Here is a 24,900-nt window from a genome sequence, read left to right as displayed (position 1 = left end):
ACATATATTCTGCTTAGATGTTTTTTCTTCAACTGACTAAATACTAATTCCCTATAATTTGAGAGAAACTTAGAGGAAAGTGGTGTGTCTATGTATTTCAGGACCTCCATCCTGAGGTTGATGTGATGAAGCTGCTTTTCTTCTAGCAGAGGACAGCTGAACTGGTCTCCAAATAAAGGGTTACAGCTGCCTTTCACAATGCGAGTCCGGCATTCCTGCAGCACTTTCCACAAGACGGGTGCAGTCCCTTCACCCTAAGAAGGTCACAGAAGTAATCTATTACTCTATGAGAATATGAAGGACAGTGTATATTTTTACAAAGTGGGCCTAATGAGCATAAAAGTAGAAAACAAAAGCTATATGTTTCCCAAAATCAAGATCTATAATTTCTACAATTAATTAACGAGGTAACAAGGAATGAGTCCTAAAACACAGAAATTAGTTAAAATTCTAACACTTCCGGTTCCCTCGCCTGGAAGTCCTTTTTTTATTACTGTGTTTGATGTTAGATACTTAAAATAAAGGCTGGAATCAATTCAAAATTAAGAGATTTTAACCTTTTATTTCACCACATAAAATGTTTCAGTAAATACCCCACTTGTGAATATTCAAAGCTTTTATTTGTCATAAAAACAGTGGTAGCTAACAAGTGGCTAAATGAGACTACTCATCGTCACACGCCAAACATTAATCGCCTTGAGCTTAGTGAATGGTGACATGAAGTCATGTGACCTTGATGTAGCCTAACTCGCTTTATTTAATTAACTAGCTTTTCAATTCTGGCGATTGCATTTACGCTTAAAAAATCCTAAAAGTGGAGATGATCCTGCTGAACAAAATGTGTAAATAGCATAAACAGTTGTTTGACACAAAGCTTATTTTCTGCTACAATCTGGAATCCATTGAAACAATCCCATTCATTTTTGTCAAGGGAGCCATTAAGATGCTAGCTTCCGGGCCTACAAAATGACATCATCACTGCACCAGTGACATATTGTATGTGATAAGGAAGACAAAAGTTACCTCTTCGTCTGTACATTCTTCAACGTCCACTTCTTCTGAGTTTGACCACATGAGTCTTAGTTTAACAAATGGCTGGAGGATTCGCGTCGGGCTTTGCTCCAGAAGCCCCTGCACCTGCAAGACGGTGACCACCAGCTTGGACTGCAGTTGGTCATAATAGATGGAAAAGCGCAGCGTTCCTTCGACCTAGTACAAGAGGGTTTGTTAGAAAAGACACCATTAACTAAATGATGCTGTTAATGTTTAAAAAAGATATTTTTGAAATACAAATGTTTGTCTGCCAGTTGGTCCACACTTTGATCAACACACTTGATGTTTCTTTCTTGTGTATGTGTGAAAAATAAATCTTCCTCTGATCAATATTTATAATTTATTTGTTAATTGTTTGTTAAATTGTGTTTATATTGGATTGTTGTTGTTAAACAAAATATGGAACATCTCAAGGTTAATACTAACAAAGTAAATAGACTTTATATGTCAACCCAGTCTCACGGCATTTCGTGTTCACCAACACGATTTGTAATCTATTGATTCGTGTTCACCAACACGATTTGCCCCTTTTTTTTTCGTGTTGCACAGCACGATTTTAAAAGGAATGTATTTCTACTGCCTGCAGCACGTCTTTTTCTCCGGTCGGGTCGTGGGAGACCGGAAGCTGTGTGGTTCATAAAAACATGTTCTTACTCAATATCAAGCCACAATTATTGCTTTTACTTTAAATCGTATAATTTCGGACTTTTGTTGTCGTCTGTGAGGAAAATAAATGGGGCTCAGAGCCTCAGGCTTGATATTGAGTAAGAACATGTTTTTATGAACCACACAGCTTCCGGTCTTCCACGACCCGACCAGAGAAAAAGACGTGCTGCAGCCTGCATGCACGAAACACGTTACCAGTAGAAATACATTGCTTTTAAAATCGTGCTGTGCAACACGAAAAAAAGGGGAAAATCGTGTTGGTGAACACGAATCAATAGATTAAAAATCGTGTTGGTGAACACGAAATGCCATGAGACTGGGTTGTATATGTATCTACTTATGGGTTCTTCCTCTAGCGCCAATATGAGGTTGATATCTTTTGATATCTTGCAGTGGAATTCTTTACTAATATTCAAGAATGACTTACCCTTAAGATTCAAACTATTCGACCAAATAATAATACAAAACTAATGACATTTTCATCAGCAACAGGTTTACTTTGTTCCGTTTGTAAAGCATGCTAAACTGAGATGGTTAACCTGGGTAATATGTTAAACCTGCTAACAGTATTAGCATATTAGCTCTACCATTGTTAGCATAACACTGCTGAAAACCCATTTATTGTTACTTTTATTGTATTTTGTTTCTTTTGATCTATTTTTATCTGTGTACAATTATGTCTTTATTCTTTAATTAATTTCTGATTGTCTTGTTTTTAATCTGGAAAGCACAACCGAGGTTGTTTTAAATGTGTTATATAAATGAACTTGACTTGACTTAATACAATTTTGTTCAAAATCCCTGCTTTTCCATCTCTATTTATGAGACATGATAGTCTGATGAAGATGGATGTTATACATACAGATTTAAAAACTACATAAGGCTAAGTTGCGGTACAATGAGAAGAAGATAAAACTAACAAATCTTTATGCACATTTACTGTAGAATGCAAAACAAGCTGTCATGCATATAGCACTTTTTGTATGTATTATTGTTTTGTGGTGTCATTCAAGTAAAAAAGTCATACGATAAGGCATGTTTCTTTGTTTTGGTTAAATTGTACTGCCTGTAAAGAAATGAGTTTGTACATTAAGCGAAGTAAATGTATTGACAAACCAAGTAAATAAATAAAAGTAAAAAAAACAAAGGATGCACATACATTGAATGTATGAGACCTCGAGTAAAATCAAATTGTGAGAGAGCGTTGAACGTTTTCGAAGGTAAGAAGACATTAGATGAAGAGATTAAACAGGATTTGGAAAATTGTAGATTGATTGTCACATGACAACAGGATTATAGAGTAGTGCTACCTTTGTATTGTTGGCCTGCTCTTCCATCTCTCCGTCTGCCTGCACGGATCCTGAGGAAGGTAATGAGGCCTGAGACAGACAGCGACTCAGCCTGCGGACCTCTGTGTTGACATTCTCTACCTGGGGCGACACAAAGTCATGTAAACACACACACATTTATATCTGTGGTGTTTGTTATTCACCACAGCGCCTTCAGCGTTTATTTGACTTGACAAGTACCAACATCGTCTTTGTTCAAACAAGTAAAATGTAATCTTTATGTACACTGACAATGAGACCTATTTTGAGCATCAACATCAATAAAATCCAATCTTCATCTTGTCAAAACAAAGTAAAACCTACACATTTTCTTTGCAAACAGCAGTCAGATGACAGAAAGGAAACAGTAGACTACTGTTTCAATAAATGTAGTGGATATACAGAGAAATCTCATCTGCACATACATGTCGGGATAGAATCTACACAAAAGATGTCCTTCGGGCTAGGCAAGAGCTGACTGACCATTTGTATATGTACCAGTATTATTTCAAAATGCATTGGTACATATTGTTTGAAGTCATGTTTTACTTATTCCTAAAACCTTTCGTTGAAAATATCTAGAATTTGCAGTATTTCTGTGAGTTTTCGTTGTTTTGCCTGATCTTCTTGTTTTTATGTTAAATTATTTTTTTGTCAGTAGCTTTAACAGTTTTTACACTGTGTTTCCTGAGTATCGACTGAAAGGCAGCAGCTACAGTATGTAAAAAGGTCGCCAACAGCTGCTCTGATCCATCTAGCCCAGTTAAGGCCAACCTTCGACATCTATTACTTGTTTAAAAAATCTGGTCATGGCTAATATTGTACTGTACAGAAGCTGCTTTGAAGTGTGGGCATTCTGATACAGGCATGATTTATATATCCTGAGACCCAGCCACTGGGGCCTGTATTTAAAAAACTATGCTTTTAGTCTATTTGAGTCCTAATCTACTGTGAAAAACACATCACGGGCTTTTTAGTGACAAACGTAGCACATCACTTCTTTTCAAAATGGAATAGAAGCAAGTGATCAAAGGCTATATTTGATTTCTGTTCAAAGGATGTTTTTTTTTTAATTATTAACAAGACTCTTAAATGTTTATTTAGAAGTAGGCTATGTTCACTTAAACCACATGTGTCAAACTCAAGGCCCTGGCCAAATCAGGCCCTTGGTGGATTTAATTTTGGACCGCAGGATAATTTCTAGTTACTATTCTATCTGGCCCGCCGGTATATTGCACGCACACCCAGTGGCGACTGGTCATTAGGGGCACAGCCCCACCTAGTGTCAGCAGAAAGTATTAAAAATAATGATAACAAATATCATGCAAAAAATAATTTAAAAATCTATTTTAAGATCATGTTTAATCATCTGATTCGTCTGTACATTGCTGTTTTAGTCTGTGTTCTAATTAGTGTCTGCAGTTTGTGCCTATAGGCTCTGTGCACAAGATGGCGTCTATCAACTTCCGGCGGCTGGGTGTGCGGCTGAGTACTTCCGGTTTGAGTAGAGTTTTGACAGCTTGACAGTTTGTTATGTCACACCGAGAGCAAGGTTGCGTTCGGATAGTTTAAAAATCAGCTCCTAAATTCTAACCCTATCTCCTATTCCTTGACCTCTGAGTGAAACGTCACGGGGTTAAGGGATAGTGGATAGGAGAATTCAAAAGAATGAAGGCTGAAGTCGAATAGTCCATTTAGCTTAGGAACCTTCCTAAAGGAGTGAAATGACCCGGAAGTCCGTCAGTGGCAGCCATGATAAGTGCCGTTCGAATTCTCTAGAATGATGAGAATAGGAAAGGAGGTTTCAAACTTCTTTTATAACCTCCTTTAGCTTAGGAACCACTGGACCTCCCTAAGCGAACATGCTGCCCCACAATGCCTTGCAGCCGCAGCATTTGCCGTCACTCAACAGTCGGCCGTTCACGGAAACAACCGATTATGACCGAGAAATGATATCATGAAAGTTACGGTGCTTATTAAGCATTTTAAAACATAGGTGGTAAGTTGCCAAAGTGCTTTGTTTTGAACGTTCATCAGTATTATAATCAAAAGAGAAATATGAATGTTAGTTTTTACTGAAATGATCAAATAAAGTCAACATCTCACAGTCTTTACTGAGCTGTGTGGAGTTTGTTCAACTTTTAAAAGATGTTTGAATGGTGATATACACAGTGATAGATGTTAAGGACTAACGTTTATAATAAATACATCTGTATTTATTTTAAGATCTTTTCATAGTTCATACAATCTTTGGGATCATTAGTAGGCTATTCATGTGGACCGGAGGGAGAGGACGACGAGCATAAGTTTCACTTTCCTTTTTTATTTCAATTCCAACTTTGGTCCTGAAGAATATGTTTCTCTGTTGTCCACGTTCATAAAGCAAAGCAGCAGCATCAGAGCACGGTGCAGAGTCTCTAGATGAGTTTACAGTAGTCCCTCGTTCTTATTAAACATCCATGTTGTAGTCCGCTGTATAGAAAACTGTAGTTTCCATGGTTTCCCCACAGCAGCAGACGCACATTCAGGACGTCCGCTGGCGCATCATAAACACATCGGATAGTGAAAGTGCATTCGGATTCTCTAAAGCACCGCAGTCTCTTCTCCTAAGTCCTTTTGAATTCTCCTATCCACTATCCCTTAACCCCGTGACGTTTCACTCAGATGTCAAGGAATAGGAGAATTTAGGAGCTGATCTTTGGACTATTCGACTGCAGCCTTAGGAGAAGAGACTGCGGTACTTTAGAGAATCGATTGTACTTTCACTATCCGACGTGTTTATGATGCGCCACCGGACGTCATTGTGTGCGTCTGCTGCTGTGGGGGAACTATGGAAACTACAGTTTTCTATACAGCGGACTACAACATGGATGTTTAATAAGAACGAGGGACTACTGTGAACTCATCTAGAGACTCTGCACCGTGCTCTGATGCTGTTGTGTTATGCTTTATGAACGTGGACAACAGAGAAACATATTCTTCAGGACCAAAGTTGGAATTGAAATAAAAAAGGAAAGTGAAACTTATGCTCATCACCCTCTCCCTCCGGTCCACATTAATACAAATTAATAATAATACAAAGACTGTTGAGTGATGGCAAATGCTGCGGCTGCAATGCATTGTGGGGCAGCATTTTCTCCTCTCCTTTCGATAAGGGAGGTCCAGTGGTTCCTAAGCTAAAGGAGGTTATAAAGGAAGTTTGAAACCTCCTTTCCTTTCATTTAGAGAATTGGAACGGCACTTATCATGGCTGCCACTGAGGGACTTCCGGGTAATTTCACTCCGTTATGAAGGTTCCTAAGCTAAATGGACTATTCGATTGCAGCCCAAGAATGAGTGGATTTCGGGGTAAAGAAAAGCGATTGGCCTTCCAGCGTGTAAGAAAGTCGGCACTACATTGCTGTGTGCCCCTTTGTACAAATTCGTTCCGTTATCAGAATCAGAATACCTTTATTAGTCCCACAGAGGGGACATTTGCAGCGTTGAAGCCGGAAAGAGCCACAGACAGCTTAGTGTTGAATATCTTACATGAGTTAAAAAGTACTAAGTTATAATATAATAAACAATATGCTAAAAAAAGATAAAGTTACATAATTTTCAAAAATACAGATCAAAAACAAATCAAATCTACAAATCAAATCCTGTAGCAGTTCTTAGGATTTAGCAGCCCGGTATATATTAGTTATTAAAGATGGCATATGTATATAAAGTATATATTGCACATAAAGCACATATTGCACATAGTTTGACGGTATTTAACAGCAGCAAGTTACACAATGTTATAATCGGGAGATAAGTTTCCATTCATTTCGGCAAGCCTGGGCAACAACGATTAAAAGATTTCTTGCTCCCAAACCAATTGTGTATTTCATTACAAAAAGCAGTTATACCATACTATGTTTAGGTACTAATGATTTATATCCTCAAAACAAACGCACACATAAATAACAAAGGAAAATACATAATTTAATAAATCCACAATATGATAACATTTTACAGATTAATTTAATAAACTTTTACAAAACATTGGTTGATGTTATATCGGGGGGGGAAAATACATATTTAAACATTTCAATTAGTCTCTGCATATTTAAGTAATGCTAGTTTATATAACAGATTAACAGATGTACAATATCCAGAAAGTAAAAAATATATATAATGTGTGCATTTACAACATATCCTCTGAAAGAGTGTTAGTCGTTGAGTTGAGTCGTGAGCCATTCGTTTTTTTTTTCCGTGGTGCGATGTCTGAGTAGTCCTTGTATGCCTCGCTGACTTTGAGGATATCTGGGTCTGGCAGCTCCCCCCGCATGGCCTTGTAACGTGTACTCCTTTGAACATGTTTATATGATAATTAGGACTTTAAGAACAATTTTACACTCAGACAACAATCACAAAGTTGTAGCAGGCTACATACAATTACTTAGGACAATATATATTACCTTACACCGTCAGCAACTGTAAACTGCTTTGGCTTAGTGGAAATGAACACCATGTCACTCACTCTACCTGGTTTCACACACTATTAATTACACAAAAGAATTGTCAAATTAATTGAAAAGGTCGTTGATGCTACATACTCAGCTCTTGGCACAAAGGAAATACTCATTAAACCGTGGATTGGTTGTGAACACATACTGTACTTACCATGGTTCTTGGCTTGTGCCATTGCTGCTCTGTTTCAGTGCAGCTGAGGACAGGGGGTACAGCAGCCAGGTTGGAGAGACAGCAAGCTCATTTCGTGGCATCTGCAGGCAGTGGCAAGTACTTCCGGCATCTGCCACAGAGGCCACAATTTGCCGAGGCATCTGCCGCTGCTGAACGGGAGTTGCCACAAGATGTGTGTGCTATTTAAACCCGTATTTATCGTGTAAAATGTCGCTGTTTAGGCATGACTTTATCGAACTGATCTGTACACAGGACTGATGATCTGTACACAGGGTTGGGTTGTAACGGAATACTTGTGCAACTCGATTTTGACAGGATAACAACTGGTGACTTCTAGAATTGTGTGAGTAACATTCTGTTTTTAGACTTCTCTGTTTCAGTGTGTGTACTCTGTATAAATGCTCTGTAGTTGATCTGACTGAAATTGTGATTTTAAATCTCAAAACCGCTACAGTATCTGTCAGGCAGAAACTTGGGACAAGTAATTTGACTGAAACCTTAAAACTTAACTAACTCACTGCTAGGGTTAACTTTGATTTAAACATTTGTAGAATACTAAGAGCTTTATTGAGTAGGTGTAACTGTTTTAAGGTTTAAACTCATAACTTTATAACTTGGGGTTTAAAACGATAGTTACGGCTGTAACTACGGTTCTATGAGTCCCGGATGACCGCCAGAGGCGGTGCTTTAGCACTGGATACGTCCATCGCGCGCATGCGCAGCTCGAGTACCAATAACAACAAAGTCACCTGTGACCCACGTGACACCGGCTATATCAGCCGGTATTGTCAGAGGATCTGTTCCCCGAATCTTCTCGCGAGCACACAAGAATTCTGAGTGACAGGGAACTCTGGCGGTCATCCGGGACTCATAGAACCGTAGTTACAGCCGTAACTATCGTTCTATTTCGTCCCTACTGACCGCCAGAGGCGGTGCTTTAGCACTGGATGACCTATACCAACAATGTCATGAAGAATCCAAGCCCTTGCTCACCACTGGAAGCAGCGGAGCTCGGCAAAAGGACCACGCCCAAAGAATGGGGAGTGGCGACATTGACCTGATGACAACTGGAGAATGTGCCAGAAGACGCCCACGACGCCGCGGCGCAGATGGTCTCCAGGGGCACCCCTCTCAGGGCAGCCCAATATGTTGAGATGCTCCTTGTAGAGTGGCATCTCAGCCTGATGGCAGGGGGCGGCCACTGGCCCCGTAAGCCTGTGAGATGGTATCGACAACCCAGTGGGGCAGCCACTGGTTAGAGGGCCTAACCTCCTTTAGTGCCGCCAGGGCAAACTCAAGAGTTGCTCCTCCTGCCGTATACAGGCAGTAGCCTTGATATACGCCCTTTGGGCACCCCCAGGGCACAGCAACTTCGATGTGCCGTACTCCTGAATGTCAAAGCGTGCCAGCTGGGCAGGCTGATTGAAGTGAGTTTGTGGAAGGACCCCGGCGGGAATGCCACATTTGCCCAAAGGGCAACGCCTGAGAGTCTCACCTCGGGCATGTATTGTTTATGGAGAGGACATGCAACTCCCCGACTCACTTCCCTGAGGCTATGGCAAGCAGAAATGCTGCCTTCGTGGGCAGCCACCTAAGCCCCACCTGGGCCAGGGGCTCGAAGGGAGGAGATGATAGGGCATCCGGCAGCAAGGGCAGGTCCCAAGCCGGAGCCCTCGGGGTGCAAGGGGGACGCTGCCGTAAAGCCCCTCTCATAAAGAGGGACACCGACCTGTGGCACCCCGCCGTGGCGCCGTCGACCTGAACATGTCGGGCAGAATCGCAGCCACATAAATTCAGAGTGGAGTGAGAACGTCCACTATCTAGAAGGGACTGTTGTCTAAGCAACAATGTACATGCTGTCCCCAATGAACACACACATTCTTGCCCCCCAGTTGGGGTAGAAAGTGCGTGAGTGCAAGCTGCACGGCCCGAAGCTCTAGCACGTTGACCCGGCGCGCACTCTGCTGGGCAGACCACTGACCCTGAAGGGTCCTGCCCTGCCGCACTGCACCCCACCCTGAGAGACATGCACCTATGGTGATGGTCTCCTGGCGGGATGGGATGGCGCCCATGGGCACGCCTACCAGGAGATAGGCCCTGCCCCTCCAGCGTGACAGAGAGTGGAGCAATGCTGCGACACCCTGACTTCACTGTGCCTGTGCCACTTGGCGTCCAAGTGAAGGCTGTTCAGCCACATCTGCATGGGGCGCAACGACAGCGGGCCTAAGGGCCCAGCGGCCGAGGCAGCTGCCAGTCTGCCCAAGGGCCGGAGGAACTGAATATAAGGCAAGGCAAGGCAAGGCAAGTTTATTTATATAGCACTTTTCAACGCAGGGTAATTCAAAGTGCTTTACAAAAAAAAATGAAAGACATTAAGCATTAAAAAAGAAAAGCTAATAAAATAAACATTAAGGAAAAATACATGGATAAAAGTTACAGTGCAGTCTAAAATATGAATAGTTCAATTAAACATTACAAGAAAAAGTACATGGATAAAAGTTACAGTGCAGTTTAAGATATGAAAAGTTCAATTAAAAGCAGCGACAAAAAGAAAAGTCTTCAGCCTGGATTTAAAAGTAGTAAGAGTTGCAGCGGACCTGCAGTTCTCTGGGAGTTTGTTCCAGATATTTGGAGCATAATAACTGAACGCTGCTTTACCATGTTTAGTTCTGACTCTGGGGACAGAAAGCTGACCAGTCCCTGAAGACCTGAGAGATCTGGATGGTTCATAGTTTAGCAGGAGGTCAGTAATGTATTTTGGGCCTAAACCATTCAGTGCTTTATAAACCAGCAGCAATATTTTGAAATCTATTCTTTGACACACAGGAAGCCAGTGTAAAGACTTCAGAACAGGAGTGATGTGGTCCACTTTCTTAGTGAGGCACCCTCTTGCCCGGCCCACGTGGAAGTAGGCATCCCTCGGTTGGGAACCACTCCACCTGTGCGTATGCAGTAGTCAGCATATAGAATGGCAGCACCTTCAGGAATCTGTTGATTCCTCTGAGGTCCAAGATCGGGCGAAATCCGCCGACTTTCTTGCTCACGAGAAAGTATGCCGAGTAGAACCCCCTGGCTAAGCAGAGGGTCTTACTGGGTTGATTGCGTCCTTGGATAAAAGGACGGACAACTCTTGGCCTAGAGGTAGGGCCCCTGCCGGATCGCTGACGACTGTCAATTAGACCCAGCCGAAGGCTAGGGGCCGGAGCTGAGGTCCGTACCCCTGGGTTAAGGTGAAAACCACCCAAGGGACGGAAGTACAGACTGCCCAGAAACTGAGCTGCTGCTGGGAAAGCAGCCGCCGACCACCCCCGGGATTTCAGAGCCCAGCCCCCCGGACCCTGGAGCCTCTTGGGGGGTTCCGGTAAGGCTCTGGGGCACGAGGCCGCCTGGAAGGCGGGCGACATGGGGCACGAAAGTCATTGGGAGGCGGTTGAGTGGGCCGCTAAGACCTCTGCAGACCACCCCTGTAATCCAGCGGCTGAGTGCGGCTGCTAGAGCGGCCCCTGGGCCTGCTGGGAGTGGGCACAGGTCTGCGAGGACCCGAGTGCTGCTGCCTGGTCTGCCTAGCTTGGGCGGCACGCTCCAGTGCCTCCAGGGCAGCTGATCTAAACAGCTCACCCCCCAACCGAAGGAGGGGGGGGGGGGCCTACACCGGGCCGAACCGGACCAGGCTGAAGAGGCGACTTCATCATGCCTCTATCGGCAGCTAGCCGATCCACTTTAGAGGACAGCCTGTTTCTAGTCCTTCTATTGGGGGGAGCACACATAGCCATCGCTCCCTCAAGTCGCCGGGAACGGCCAAATTGATCTGGAGGAGGACGTGACAAGGAGAGGTGTCTGTTGGCTGCTGCCAGACGTTCCACCTCAGTGATTCGAGCCACTCTGAGCACCCGAGGCATGCAGCTACAGCTCATGCAGGCGTTTACCGTGAGAACCTCCCTCAGATGCACGAATTTCGTCCCCACTGACCGCCAGAAGCGGCCGAGGCAGGAGGGGCAGCGGTCGTGGCCGTCCTCGGGCTCAAGAGAAGCCATACAGGCGCTACATGAATGAACCATTCTGTAGGTAGCCAGATGCAGCGTAGCCGGGAGCGGGTGCGGGAACCCAGCCTTCACCAGCTACCTGCTTAATGGAAAGAGTAGAGCGTTGCTGCTACTCGCCGAACAGAAAGAGGGATGTAATTACACCCATGTTACCTGCAGAGGGAGCGGGAGCGAGAGCACTGCCTTCACCTGGCTGGATTAATAAACACGGCAGTTCAGCGTCTACCAGGAGCGGGGGCGAGAATACTGCCGGCTGAGTTAGAGACGAATGCCAGATGCAGCATAACCGGGAGCGGGTGCGGGAACACAGCCTTCACCCGCTACCTGCTTAACGGAAAAACAGGGCAGTTCCGCGTCTACCAGGAGCGGGGGCGAGAACACTACCTTCACTGGTTGAGTTAGAGACGAATGCCAGATGCAGCATAACCGGGAGCGGGTGCGGGAACACAGCCTTCACCAGCTACCTGCTTAACAGAAAGAGTAGAGCCGCGCCGCTACTCGCCCAACAGAAATAGGGATGTAATTACACCAACGTTACCGGCAGAGGGAGCGGGAGCGAGATCACTGCCTTCACCTAGCTGGATTAGTAAATAAGGCAGTTTACCAAGAGCGGGGGCGAGAACACTGCCTTCACTGGCTGAGCTAGAGGCGAGTGTCAGATGCAGCGTAACCGGGAGCGGGTGCGGGAACACAGCCTTCACCAGCTACCTGCTTAACGGAAACCAGGCAGTTTAGCGTCTACCAGGAGCGGGGGCGAGAACACTGCCTTCACTGGTTAAATTAAGACGAATGCCAGATGCAGCGTAACCGGGAGCGGGTGCGGGAACACAGCCTTCACCAGCTACCTGCTTAATGGAATAAACAAGGCAGTTTAGCGTCTACCAGGAGCGGGGGCGAGAACACTGCCTTCACTGGTTCAATTAAGACGAATGCCAGATGCAGCGTAACCGGGAGCGGGTGCGGGAACACAGCCTTCACCAGCTACCTGCTTAACGGAAACCAGGCAGTTTAGCGTCTACCAGGAGCGGGGGCGAGAACACTGCCTTCACTGGTTAAATTAAGACGAATGCCAGATGCAGCGTAACCGGGAGCGGGTGCGGGAACACAGCCTTCACCAGCTACCTGCTTAACGGAATAAACAAGGCAGTTTAGCGTCTACCAGGAGCGGGGGCGAGAACACTGCCTTCACTGGTTAAATTAAAGACGAATGCCAGATGCAGCGTAACCGGGAGCGGGTGCGGGAACACAGCCTTCACCGGCTACCTGCTTAACGGAGAAACAAGGCAGTTCCGCGTCTACCAGGAGCGGGGGCGAGAACACTGCCTTCACTGGTCGAGTTAGAGACGAATGCCAGATGCAGCGTAACCGGGAGCGGGTGCGGGAACACAGCCTTCACCAGCTACCTGCTTAACAGAAAAACAAGGCAGTTTGGCGTCTACCCAGAGCGGGGGCGAGAACTGCCTTCACTGGTTGAGTTAGAGACGAATGCCAGATGCAGTGTAACCGGGAGCGGGTGCGGGAACATAGCCTTCACCGGCTACCTGCTTAACGGAAAAACGAGGCCGTTTGGCGTCTACCAGGAGTGGGGGCGAGAACTGCCTTCACTGGTTAAGTTAGAGTCGAACGCCAGATGCAGTGTAACCGGGAGCGGGTGCGGGAACACAGCCTTCACCAGCTACCTGCTGAACGGGAAGAGTAGAGCGGTGCTACTACTCGCCGAACAGAAAAAGGGATGTAGCTACATCCGCATTACCGGTAGAGGGAGCGGGAGCGAGAGCACTGCCTTCACCTAGCTGGGTAAAATAAAGAAGCTTAACAGTATACGCAAGACGTTAGCCGAGCGGCTGCTGCTAACGATCAAGCGAGATCAAGTCAAATAACACACATGTTTAAGACCAGATAACTAGCTTCTAAAGAATAGAATAGCACAGAGCCGTAGTTACAGCAGTAACCATGGCCAGGGCTCACACGGCATCTAACCGTAGTTACAGTAGTAACTATGGCCAGTACTTACACGGCTTAGAACCGTAGTTACAGTCGTAACTCTGGCCAGTACTTGCACGGCTTGGAACCGTAGTTACAGTAGTAACTATGGCCAGTAATTACACAGCATAGAGCCGTAGTTACAGTAGTAACTCTGGCCGGTACTTGCACGGCTTGGAACCGTAGTTACAGTAGTAACTATGGCCAGTACTTACATGTTTTAGAACCGTAGTTACAGTAGTAACTATGGCCAGTACTTACACAGCATAGAGCCGTAGTTACGGTATTGCCTATGGCCAGTACGTGCACGGCTTGGAACCGTAGTTACAGTAGTAACTATGGCCAGTACTTACGGCTTAACCCCGTAGTTACAGTATTAACTATGGCCAGTACTTACACAGCTTGGAACCGTAGTTACAGTAGTAATTATGGCCAGTACTTACGGCTAGAACCTTAGTTACAATAGTAACTGTGGCCGGTGCCTAAAAGTGTCAGCCAACGGCTGCCCACTAGACAATATAATATTGGGAGGATGAAATCCTCCTTAATGGCCATACATGCAGAGCACACGGCACACACAGTGAAGATTGTTCTCTGCATATCGTCCTAGTGCTAGGAGTCTAGTAATAGGAGCAGTAAATACAACGATATAGCGCTACTGCAACCATACCATGCGTTTACCGGGAGCAGCAGCGAGAGCACTGCCCTCACCGGCTGAGTTAAATAATGAAGCTTAACCGTACATGCAAGGTGTTAGCCAAGCGGCTGCTGCTAACAATCAAGCAACCAAGTCAGAACACAATGTTAAGACCAGATAATTAGATTCTAAGAAAGAGAACAGCCCGCATAGAACCGTGCCTGGTTACAGTAGTAACCGCACATGCCGAGCACACAGCACCCGCCGTGAAGATGTTCTCTACATATCATCCTAGTGCTAGGAGTCTAGTACTAGGAGCAGTAATACAACGATCTAGCGCTACTGCTGTCACAAACGAGCTGAGGACCAAAGTGCAGAACACGGGAAACCAGGGATAGTCGGTAATCAGCTTTATTGATGGCAATAGGCTGGTATGAGACAAAACGGCAGATAGTAGGTAAACGGCTGGTCGGGGACAGGCGAGGGTTCCAGGAGAAAGCAGGACGGGAATCGCAGGTACAGCACGGGTCAGGGAGCAGGCGAGGCAGGCTGGTCAGGGACAGGCAGGGTCGAAACCGGGAGAGCAATCTGAAGGGTAATGCGGGAAAGACTGGCATGCTGCAAAGTACGATCTGGCACTGAGGTGAAAGTGAAGTGGGCCTAAATACTAATGGAGCTGATGGGTGCAACAGAGTGAGAGAGAGACAGGGTGTGACTACCAGGTGACTAAGGAAAGTTAATGCAGAAAATAGGTGAGTGAGAAAGCAAACTGTGACAACTGCAATCAAACCCTATGCTACAGGGAGCGGGAGCACTGCCCTGAGTTAATAGTTAAGCTCAACAGCAAGGTGTTAGCCAAGCGGCTGCTGCTAACAATCAAGCGACCAAGTCAGAACACAAATGTTAAGACCAGATAATAGCTTCTAAGAAATAGAAAGTACTTACCTTACTTTCTGCATCTAAACGAAAAACGGGTTTAAAGTATGACCCTCTGGGCTTCCATACTAAATTGAATGAGGGACGCAGCCAAAGCTGGGACTCAAATGCTAATGATAGCTCGGGCACAACGCCACAAGCAGAACTTTCAAAAGAGCATAAGGGCAACTTTATGGGAGAGGAAGCGGGAACACTGTCGTCACCAGAAAGTCTAAGCCACAAACAATAAGATGGTAATCAGGACAACTTGGCTGGGAGAGGGTGTGGAAACACAGCCATCACCAGCAACAAGCTGACACAAACCTGTCTGTCGAGGCTCTGCACAGCCGGCCACAGCTCCTGGAGGACGCGTCTAACGACCCGTAGCTCCGACTGTCAGTCGCGAAGCTCCCCGCGGCCAGCTGTTTGCAGAGAAATCCCTCAGATCAAACGTTCAAACCTGAACGCTGTAGGCTACAAAAACGTAGCCACGGTATCCTCGCGCAGCGAGAAGATGAAAGGAACAGATCCTCTGACAATACCGGCTGATATAGCCGGTGTCACGTGTGTCACAGGTGACTTTGTTGTTATTGGTACTCGAGCTGCGCATGCGCGCGATGGACGTATCCAGTGCTAAAGCACCGCCTCTGGCGGTCAGTAGGGACGAAATAGAACCATTGGGCCACTGAAAAGACACAATAACAACTCAGGAGGGAGCCAGTCTAGATTTCCTTTTGAGGGCCACCAGCTGCAGAGAGTTAACTAATTAAAGGGACGTGGCCCCACAGCTGTGAGAACTCAGCAATCAGGTGTCCATTTTAGGTAGCACTTTCCTGGAGCGTCAGCGTCAGACAGACGAAGACTGACAAAGACAATAGAGTCCTGCTGGAGTCACGAGGGTGGCAAAGAGGAGGCACATCCTACTTTGATTGAGATAAGTATCGCTGGTGTTTTATTTGGTTGTTTAGCCCCTCATGCTATAATCATGTGTATTTTCTCCATTCCTGTTTATGTGTCTTCTCGCAATTATCACTGGCCCGTGTATCTCCTAATCGCTATAACCGGCCTGCTCTCGTCTATCCCACGTGCTCCACTGACATCCAACATCTAGCTTCAGGCGGCCTGTGGAACTGCCAGTCAGCTGTTCCTAAAGCTGACTTCATCTCTGGCTACGCTTCCCTGCAGTCTCTGGATTTCCTTGCTCTCACTGAGACGTGGATTACTCCATCCAACACATCCACCCCAGCAGCTCTCTCCACAGCATATTCCTTCTCCCATACACCCAGACCCACTGGCAGAGGAGGTGGCACTGGTCTCCTGCTCTCTCCCAAATGGAGCTTTTCCCTCTTCAAGCTACCTAACTTCACTCCTTCCACCTTTGAATTCGATGCCGTCACAGTAACCCATCCTATACTATTAACCATTGTTGTTCTCTACCGTCCACCAGGCGCCTTGGGGGACTTCTTGGAGGAATTAGATAATCTCCTCTCACACATCCCTGAAACTGGCCCTCCCGCTGTACTTCTCGGAGACTTCAACCTCCAGACAGGGAAGATAGACGAACTAACATCTCTGTTAACCGCCTTTGCTTTCTCACTGTCTCCATCCTCACCAACTCATAAAGCTGGCAATGTCCTTGATCTCATATTCTCAAGGAACTGCACTACTTCTAACCTCTCTGTAAACCCGCTCCACACATCTGATCACTTCTTCATTTCATTCTCTCTACCCCTTTCCAAACATAACAAACTAATCTCTTCTCATCCTGCACCTGTCCGCCGTAACCTTTGTTCCCTCTCCCACTCTACCTTTGCCTCATCGGTGCTCTCAGCCCTCCCTTCCTCTGACTCGTTCCAACTCCTACCTCCAAACTCTGCTGCAGAAACTCTCCTCTCTACTCTCTCATCCTCTCTGGACTCTCTCTGTCCTCTCACATCTCGGCAGGCTCGTCAGTCCCCTCCTGCTCCCTGGCTAAATGACGCACTGCGTGCTAATAGAACCGTCCTTCGGGCAGCAGAGCGGAAACGGTGGAAATCCAAACACCATGACGACCTCCTAACCTATCAGGCTCTCCTCTCCTCTTTCTCTGCTTCGATCTCTCAGGCAAAAAGCACTTTCTTTCAAGATAAGATCCAATCTTCCTATTCCAATCCCCAAAAACTATTTTCCATCTTCTCCACCTTCTTGGACCCTCCCAAAGCCCCTTCCCCCTCCTGTCAAGCGACTTTGTTAACCACTTTGAAAAACAGGTTGTTGATATTCGCTCTTCTTTTTCTGACTCACCTTTTTCTGACTCACCTTTACTCACTGACCTAGGGTCACCAGACCCTCCTTTCACCCACACACTGACCTCCTTTTCCCCTCTCTCTCCAAGTGAGGTTCTTACCCTCATTACCTCTGCCCGCCCTACCACCTGTCCTCTGGACCCTATCCCTCAAACCTCCTTCAGACTATCGCTCCTGATATTCTACCGTTTCTCACCCATTTCATCAACACTTCTCTAACTTCTGGTCACTTTCCAAACAGTCTCAAGGAGGCAAGAGTAAACCCTCTCCTCATTTCATTTCAAACCTTTATTTAACCAGATTGGTCCCATTGAGATCATAGATCTCTTTTTCAAGGGAGACCTGCAGCATGAAAACATAAAACAATAAAGGACATTATACATTATATTTACAGGATACATAGTTATAGACATTTACAAGTGCCCATTGTATCAACACGCATTTCATTTAGCCTAGCTTTAAAAACATGCAGAGGAATGAATTGCTCAGTTTCAATTCTTGCTGAAGATTGTTCCAAGCAAGTGGAGCTGCGCACATAAAAGCTGTCTTACCTAAGACAGTCCTTGCTCTTGGCACATCTAACAAGACTACATCATGTGATCTCAGACAATAGCTGCTTGCAACTCTCTGTGTTATCAGAGAGCAGATATAATACGGGAGTTTACCCAACAAAGCTTTATAAAGAAACGTGTACCAATGACTGAGCCTCTTTACAGTAAGTGATGGCAGACCTGCCTTGGCATACAGGGTACAGTGATGAGTAAGTGCTTTACAATTTGTGACAAATCTCAGTGCGCTGTGATAGGCAGCATCTAACTTGTTCAGGCAATAGGCAGGTGCATTCAAATACAACAAATCACCATAGTCCAGCACAGGTAAAAATGTCACATTGACTAGCCTTTTCCTGGCCTCAAGCGAGAAACAGGACTTGTTTCTGAAAAAGAAACCTAGTCTAACCCTCAGCTTTTTAAGCAGGTTATTGACATGAAGTTTAAAAGTAAGACAATCATCAAGCCAGATACCAAGGTATTTATAACGGGTAACCACTTCAAGTACTTGTCCTTGCATAGTAACAATATCCAAAACAGGCTCTGGTGTCTTTTTAGCTTTTGAAAATAGCATTACCTTGGTTTTATCAACATTTAAAAGGAGCTTAAGCTCAGCGAGCTGAGTCTGAATAATGTTAAAAACAGCCTGTAATTTAACACCAGCCTCCTTAATGGAGGGACCTGCACAGTACATCACGGTATCATCCGCATAGAAATGTAAAGTAGCTTCATCCACATTTTCACCTAAACTGTTGATATATATGGAGACTAAAAGTGGACCTAAAACAGAACCTTGAGGAACATCATTAGCAATGTTTAACCACTCAGAAGACAGCCCATCAAAGTGAACACATTGGGACCTTTCAGAGAGGTAGTTCACAAACCACCCCACTGCATGGCTGGACATGCCAATACTGAGTAGCCTCTGCTTTAAGATGCGATGATCAACGGTATCAAACTCTTTGGAAAGGTCAATAAATAGAGCTGCACAACTCTGCTTATTATCTAAAATACTCGTAATGCCATTCACCACTTTCATTGTCGCAGTGATGGTGCTATGTTGCTTTCTGAAGCCTGACTGATGTTTAATAATAATAATAATAATAATAACTGAGATTTCTATAGCGCCTTTCAAGGGACCCAAGGTCGCTTTACAGGAATAGGGCAAGCACAAACAAAACAAAACAAAACAAAGGTCAGACAGACAAAACAACAGATAGATTTAAGGGCCGAAAGCCTTGATGAACAGATGGGACTTGAGGGCCCTTTTGAAGGCGTCCAGTGTGGGGATGTTGCGAATCTCCGCAGGGAGAGCGTTCCAGAGGGTGGGGGCTGCCACACTGAAGGCTCTGTCCCCGAAGGTTCTCAGTTTGGTGCGGGGGGTGGTGAGCAGGCCAGAGTCTGAAGACTTAGACAGGATATCATTTTTACATAAAAACTCCTTTACCTGTTCACTCACAAGGCGTTCGAGCACCTTCGCCAGCACTGACAATTCAGAGATTGGCCTATAGTTATTTAAAATAGTTGCCTCCCCTCCTTTTAGCAAAGGCAAGACATAAGCTGACTTCCATACTTTTGGAATTGTGTTTGAGCTGAGGGAGAGGTTAAAAAGAGTAGTGAGAGGAAGAGCAATAAAATCTGCAGCTATCTTTAAAAAGAAAGGCTCTACGTTGTCCGGGCCAGCCGGTTTCTTAGGATCTAGCTTAGATAATGCTTCATGAACAACATTGACAGTAAAAGGAGTAAAACTAAAAGGGTTTTCCAGACCACATTGTTCAGAGTCACGGATTGGGGTGTTCACAGAAGCAGAGTTAGAAACAGAATCAAACATAGAACCGCAGGACACAAAATGCTCATCAGAAACTGCCCTCCTTGCTGTCACTGAGGAACTGCACACTGCTAAAGCAGCCTCCCTCTCCTCTGTCATCATCCTTTTGTCTGCTGCATTCGACACAGTGAATAATCAGATCCTCCTTCGCACTCTCCAAGAACTTGGAGTTTCAGGCTCTGCACTTTCCCTCATCACCTCATACCTCAAAGGCCGCACCTACAGGGTTACTTGGAGAGGGTCGGATTCCGACCCTTGTCAATTAACTACAGGGATCCCTCAGGGCTCTGTTCTTGGTCCCCTCCTCTTCTCCTTGTACACAAACTCGCTCGGATCTGTCATTAGCCCGCATGGTTTTTCATACCACTGCTACGCTGACGACACCCAATTAATCCTGTCCTTTCCCCACTCAGAGACCCAGGTCGTCACACGCATCTCTGCTTGTCTAGCTGACATCTCTCAGTGGATGTCTGCTCATCACCTCAAGCTCAACCTTGACAAGACTGAACTGCTTTTCCATCCGGGCTTCCTCCACTGGCTTCCAGTAACTGCTACAATCCACTTCAAGACAATGGTACTTGCGTACCATGCTGGGAATGGATCTGGCCCTTCCTACATCCAGGACATGGTTAAACCGTACACCCCAGCACGTGCACTCCTCTCTGCATCAACCAAACGGCTCGCTGCACCCTCGCTGCGAAGGGGACCCAAGTTCCCATCAGCAAAAACACGTGGGTTTGCTATCCTTGCTCCAAAATGGTGGAATGAGCTCCCCATTGACATCAGGACAGCACATAGCTTACACACCTTCCGGCGCAGACTGAAAACTCATCTCTTTCGACTCCACTTCGAGCAATAGAACTATTAACAAAGCACTTATATACTAATAAAGGACTGGCTTACCTAAAGCCAGTTGAGTAGCACTTGAAATGTTTTTGCTCTATGAAACCTGATGTACTTATATGATTCTGTTTTCTTCAAGTTTGTATTTTGTTGGTCGAACGCACTTATTGTAAGTCGCTTTGGATAAAAGCGTCAGCTAAATGTAATGTAATGACGTCGGTGTTACGTAATCAGAATACAAAAATCAAGTAGCCTAACTGTATCCAGCTCGCGTTACATTTGAAAAACAACTAATCTGATTACAGTTACTTTCGTAAACCTGAAGTGAATACATTTTGGAATACTTATTGGAATTATTGGTGGAAAAGTTTCCTCACAAAATGTAATATTCATTACCAGCAGAACTGTGTGCACACTGCACAGCGCTGCAGCATGTCTTTGAGCGAGAGAGATGCAGCGTGTCTGTGAGGCCCCGCCCCCGCACGCAGATGAGAGAGATCTCTTTTAAAATATATTGAAAGTTAGAAACGGAGATGGTTCGATAAAACGTGCAAGATAACGTTTATGTAGAATTTATTTATTGTCGAAATGATGACATTTCATAACGGGATACAATCAAAGTGAATGGCCTGCTGCTGCTGAAGGCATGGGGCAAATATAACTGTCCTTTGCCTAATTTATAAAGTAAGCCTTAGCATCTCACTAGCAGTGGCAACTGCAATCAGTTACAGCTGCCCTAAGTCTGTAGCCAAGTCTAATAACACCAGTGTACACGTTGCTGTGTCAATACAGATATTTATTTGTTAATTATTTGTCTTTACTAGTCATCATACACCTGGTTTATCGTAGCAAGCAGTGGAAAATCCCCTCAATAAGCGACAATTGCCAAGGGCGTTGCAACCCTCACTCGCCAATATTTCATCATAGATATAGCACGTTTGTTTATTTTAGCAAACCATGCTCCAAGTAAAATTGAATAGAAATGATAATGTATAATCTTTTTGAAAAATAGAGATCGCACATCAGTCCTGTGTACAGATCAGTTCGATAAAGTCATGCCTAAACAGCGACATTTTACACGATAAATACGGGTTTAAATAGCAGCGTTTACCACGGAAGGCGAGTGGCAGCTACCGCAAACCTTCTCTAGGCATCTTGTGGCAACTCCCGTTGAGCAGCGGCAGATGCCTCGGCAAGTTGTGGCATCTGTGGCATATGCTGGAAGTACTTGCCACAGATGCTACGGAGTAGTGGCATCTGTGGCATATGCCGGAAGTACTTGCCACAGATGCCATGGAGTAGTGGCATCTGTGGCATATGCCGGAAGTACTTGCCACTGCCTGCAGATGCCACAAAATGAGCCAGGCCTTACTCCCAGGTTGAGTGTGGAGTAGTGTGCGGTCTGGAACAGCAGTGCAACATTGTGGTTGCAGAGTGCTGTTCCAGCTACACAGGAACACTTTGCCACTGCAATATCCACAGGTGAACAGTTCCTAAAACAAAATGTCAGTCATTTTACATTTAGGACACTGCTTCAATACAACACAGACAAATGAGAAAGCTGAGAGCAGGCTGATCAGGCAAGTAATAGGTGTGGGAAAAGGCTAAACCATGTCAGGTTGTCAGTCACATCACATACACAGAAGTTCTGCTGTTTGGAATACTGTAATTTAAGGACATTCAAACGGATACGCTTGTATAGCCTGTCTCAGCTCTCTCAATGTATTATCTTATATTATAACTACATAAAATAGTGTTAGTAGAACGTTGAACAGCTTAACATAGATGTAGGGTACAAAACCAGCACTTACCGAACACTGGCCAATACAAATAATTGGGACCCTACATGGATTATACTAACCATTCAGTAAAGAACAGCAGACGTCACAACCAGTTTCTGGGGTTTCCATGAAAGCAGAGACGGTTTTCAACCTCTCATTAAGAATCTTTGATGAAAGCTAAGTTTGGGTTTAGCTAATGTATTTATCATTTTACACGACGAGAGGGTTACAAAACGAAAATAAATCTGTAGCCCCTTCATGCTACACACACATAGCTAGCTACCAGTTGATGTGAGAAAATGTATTGTCACTATGTAAACTGTTGCAACACGTCAGCTAGCTGGGCTTATTTGAATCCTAATCACAGGTTTTGCCACATCAAAACCCCAGAACATGAACCTGATTGAGGCTTTGAACTGATTGACACTTTTTATTTTCCTCTGAGATGGTGAGGCTTTTCATGCTTTCTCATGGACCTGTAACAGCTAGCCCTGATGCTCACTCTCCCTGGAGGTAGATCTTTGTTTGAAGCTGTGGGGAATTGGATATCATTCATGTTATCCAAAAAAACGTAATAGTACATCATTAAACACTGTATCAAGACTGTCAATTTGTCAAAGTTAGCCAGTAACTACAGCTTTGTTTGTCACTTACCTTCATAATTGTCGACGTAGCTGGATATGTAGCTCACTGATTCTTGAGAGTCGGGACAAAACATGTCCCACATAGACAAGTCTTATTTATATCAAAAATAAATAAATGAATAATGATTGACATACTCACAAAGTTAGATCTAAAGGAATTGTGTATACTGATGTTCTGTTTTAGCATCGATAATTACTTTTTTGAGGGATATTTGTTTAAATGTATGACCAGTGGTTAGACGGCCCATGTTATTTCTCTTGTCCTCAGCAAGAGGTCACAATATTCACCAGCCCCCAAAATCTTTAAAAACCGCTACAATTGTGAAAACATTTATATCAAATCAAACATAAGGGTTATGAATGTATAAAACAATGCATGCCATGAACATCTAAAAATATTTTCCATCGAAATCTGCCTATCAAAGTTGTGTCCTCTGTTTCCGTCAACTCCGTCAGATGTTGTCATAACTCATTAAATCAGGCAATAGCATGGTCAGCTATATCCCTGAGAGTCCCTTTTAATTCCCCTGGCTGTGGTGAATACATCAATACCACACATTGTCTGGTATGTTTGACATTTTTTTGATATTTTAGTATGAAACAATGTAAATGTTCCTATGGTCACAGCTGGAGCATGTCACAACACCATCTCTCTGTTATGATACCTTTTAATAAACCATATTGGATTCAATGAAAGTATTTTATTGAGATTATGGAGACAGCTAGCAATAGCCAAAAAACTAGCTAGCTAGCTGCAGTGTTTTTTTCTTCAGAGGGAAAAAACATGCCATTTCGTCAACTCCGTCAGTCAACTCCGTCAGGTTTCATGTCTGACGGAGTTAACATGTAAGCTGACGGAGTTGACAAATCCACCAATAACCGCTTAATGTGCCAATATTATACTATTTTCGAACATAGTAAAGGAATAGAATGTTGTCATGGCTGTGTCTTATCTCCCACTACTTCCACTGGACATTGATTTTGTCTGCACAAGCCAGTGTATGTTTTCAACATCTGGTTGTAGGAACACACACTGCACCTTTAAGATTTTACATCAATCAATAAATCAATCAATAAATCAGTCATGTTAAGTAAATGGACATCTGATTCCATAATAATATTCAAATACATTTTTCATGTATTTTGTATTAAGGGAACACATGGCTAGAGAGAAATTGTCAGTTGAAGAGCGAAGGAGAAGAAATAGAGAGTACCAACGAAAGAGAAGAGAAAAATTAAACAGTGACCCAGAGAAGAAATATGCCATGCAAGTAGAGGACAGACAGAGGTGGAAGAGGAGAGTTCAAGACAAAAAAGTAATACAGATAGACAAGATGGGAGACAGGGCACATAGGAATCTGAGAAAGTATTGGAGAGAGGTACAGAAAAGGTCCAGACAGAAAAGGTCCTGCGAAGGTGCAGTGCAGGAGGCAGACACCCCCCCAGATAGTCCGCAAGATCAAGATATTCTAGAATACAATGCCAGAGAGTCTCGCAGACAGGAAAGGGAAAGAAAGGAAAGAAGTAAAACACGAAAAAGGCATTCAAGAGAAATAAAAATGTTGAAAGAGAAGCTTAAGAATGTAACAAAGCAACGAAACAAACTAAGAAAAACAATATTGCGCACAAAAAAGGCTACAGTTAAAACACCACTGGACTCTCCAGGGACAGAAACAAA

The 24,900-nt window shown here is 44.5% G+C and overlaps 1 protein-coding gene across 1 annotated transcript in view; it reads right to left on the bottom strand.

Annotated features, from left to right (window-relative positions):
* syt19 (synaptotagmin XIX) overlaps positions 1–24,900 on the bottom strand; it is a 36,263-nt gene that overhangs the window by 2,541 nt on the left and 8,822 nt on the right. The window contains 3 exon segments of the mRNA XM_034085901.1: positions 105–254; positions 1,024–1,209; positions 3,027–3,149. Of these exon segments, the coding sequence (XP_033941792.1) occupies positions 105–254; positions 1,024–1,209; positions 3,027–3,149 (459 nt within the window).

This window comes from Pseudochaenichthys georgianus, chromosome 6 (genome assembly GCF_902827115.2).
Source record: "Pseudochaenichthys georgianus chromosome 6, fPseGeo1.2, whole genome shotgun sequence".
In the NCBI taxonomy this organism is placed as follows: domain Eukaryota; kingdom Metazoa; phylum Chordata; class Actinopteri; order Perciformes; family Channichthyidae; genus Pseudochaenichthys; species Pseudochaenichthys georgianus.
The sequence above is the reverse complement of the archived record's forward strand: the minus strand, read 5'-3'. Positions and strand labels throughout refer to the sequence as shown.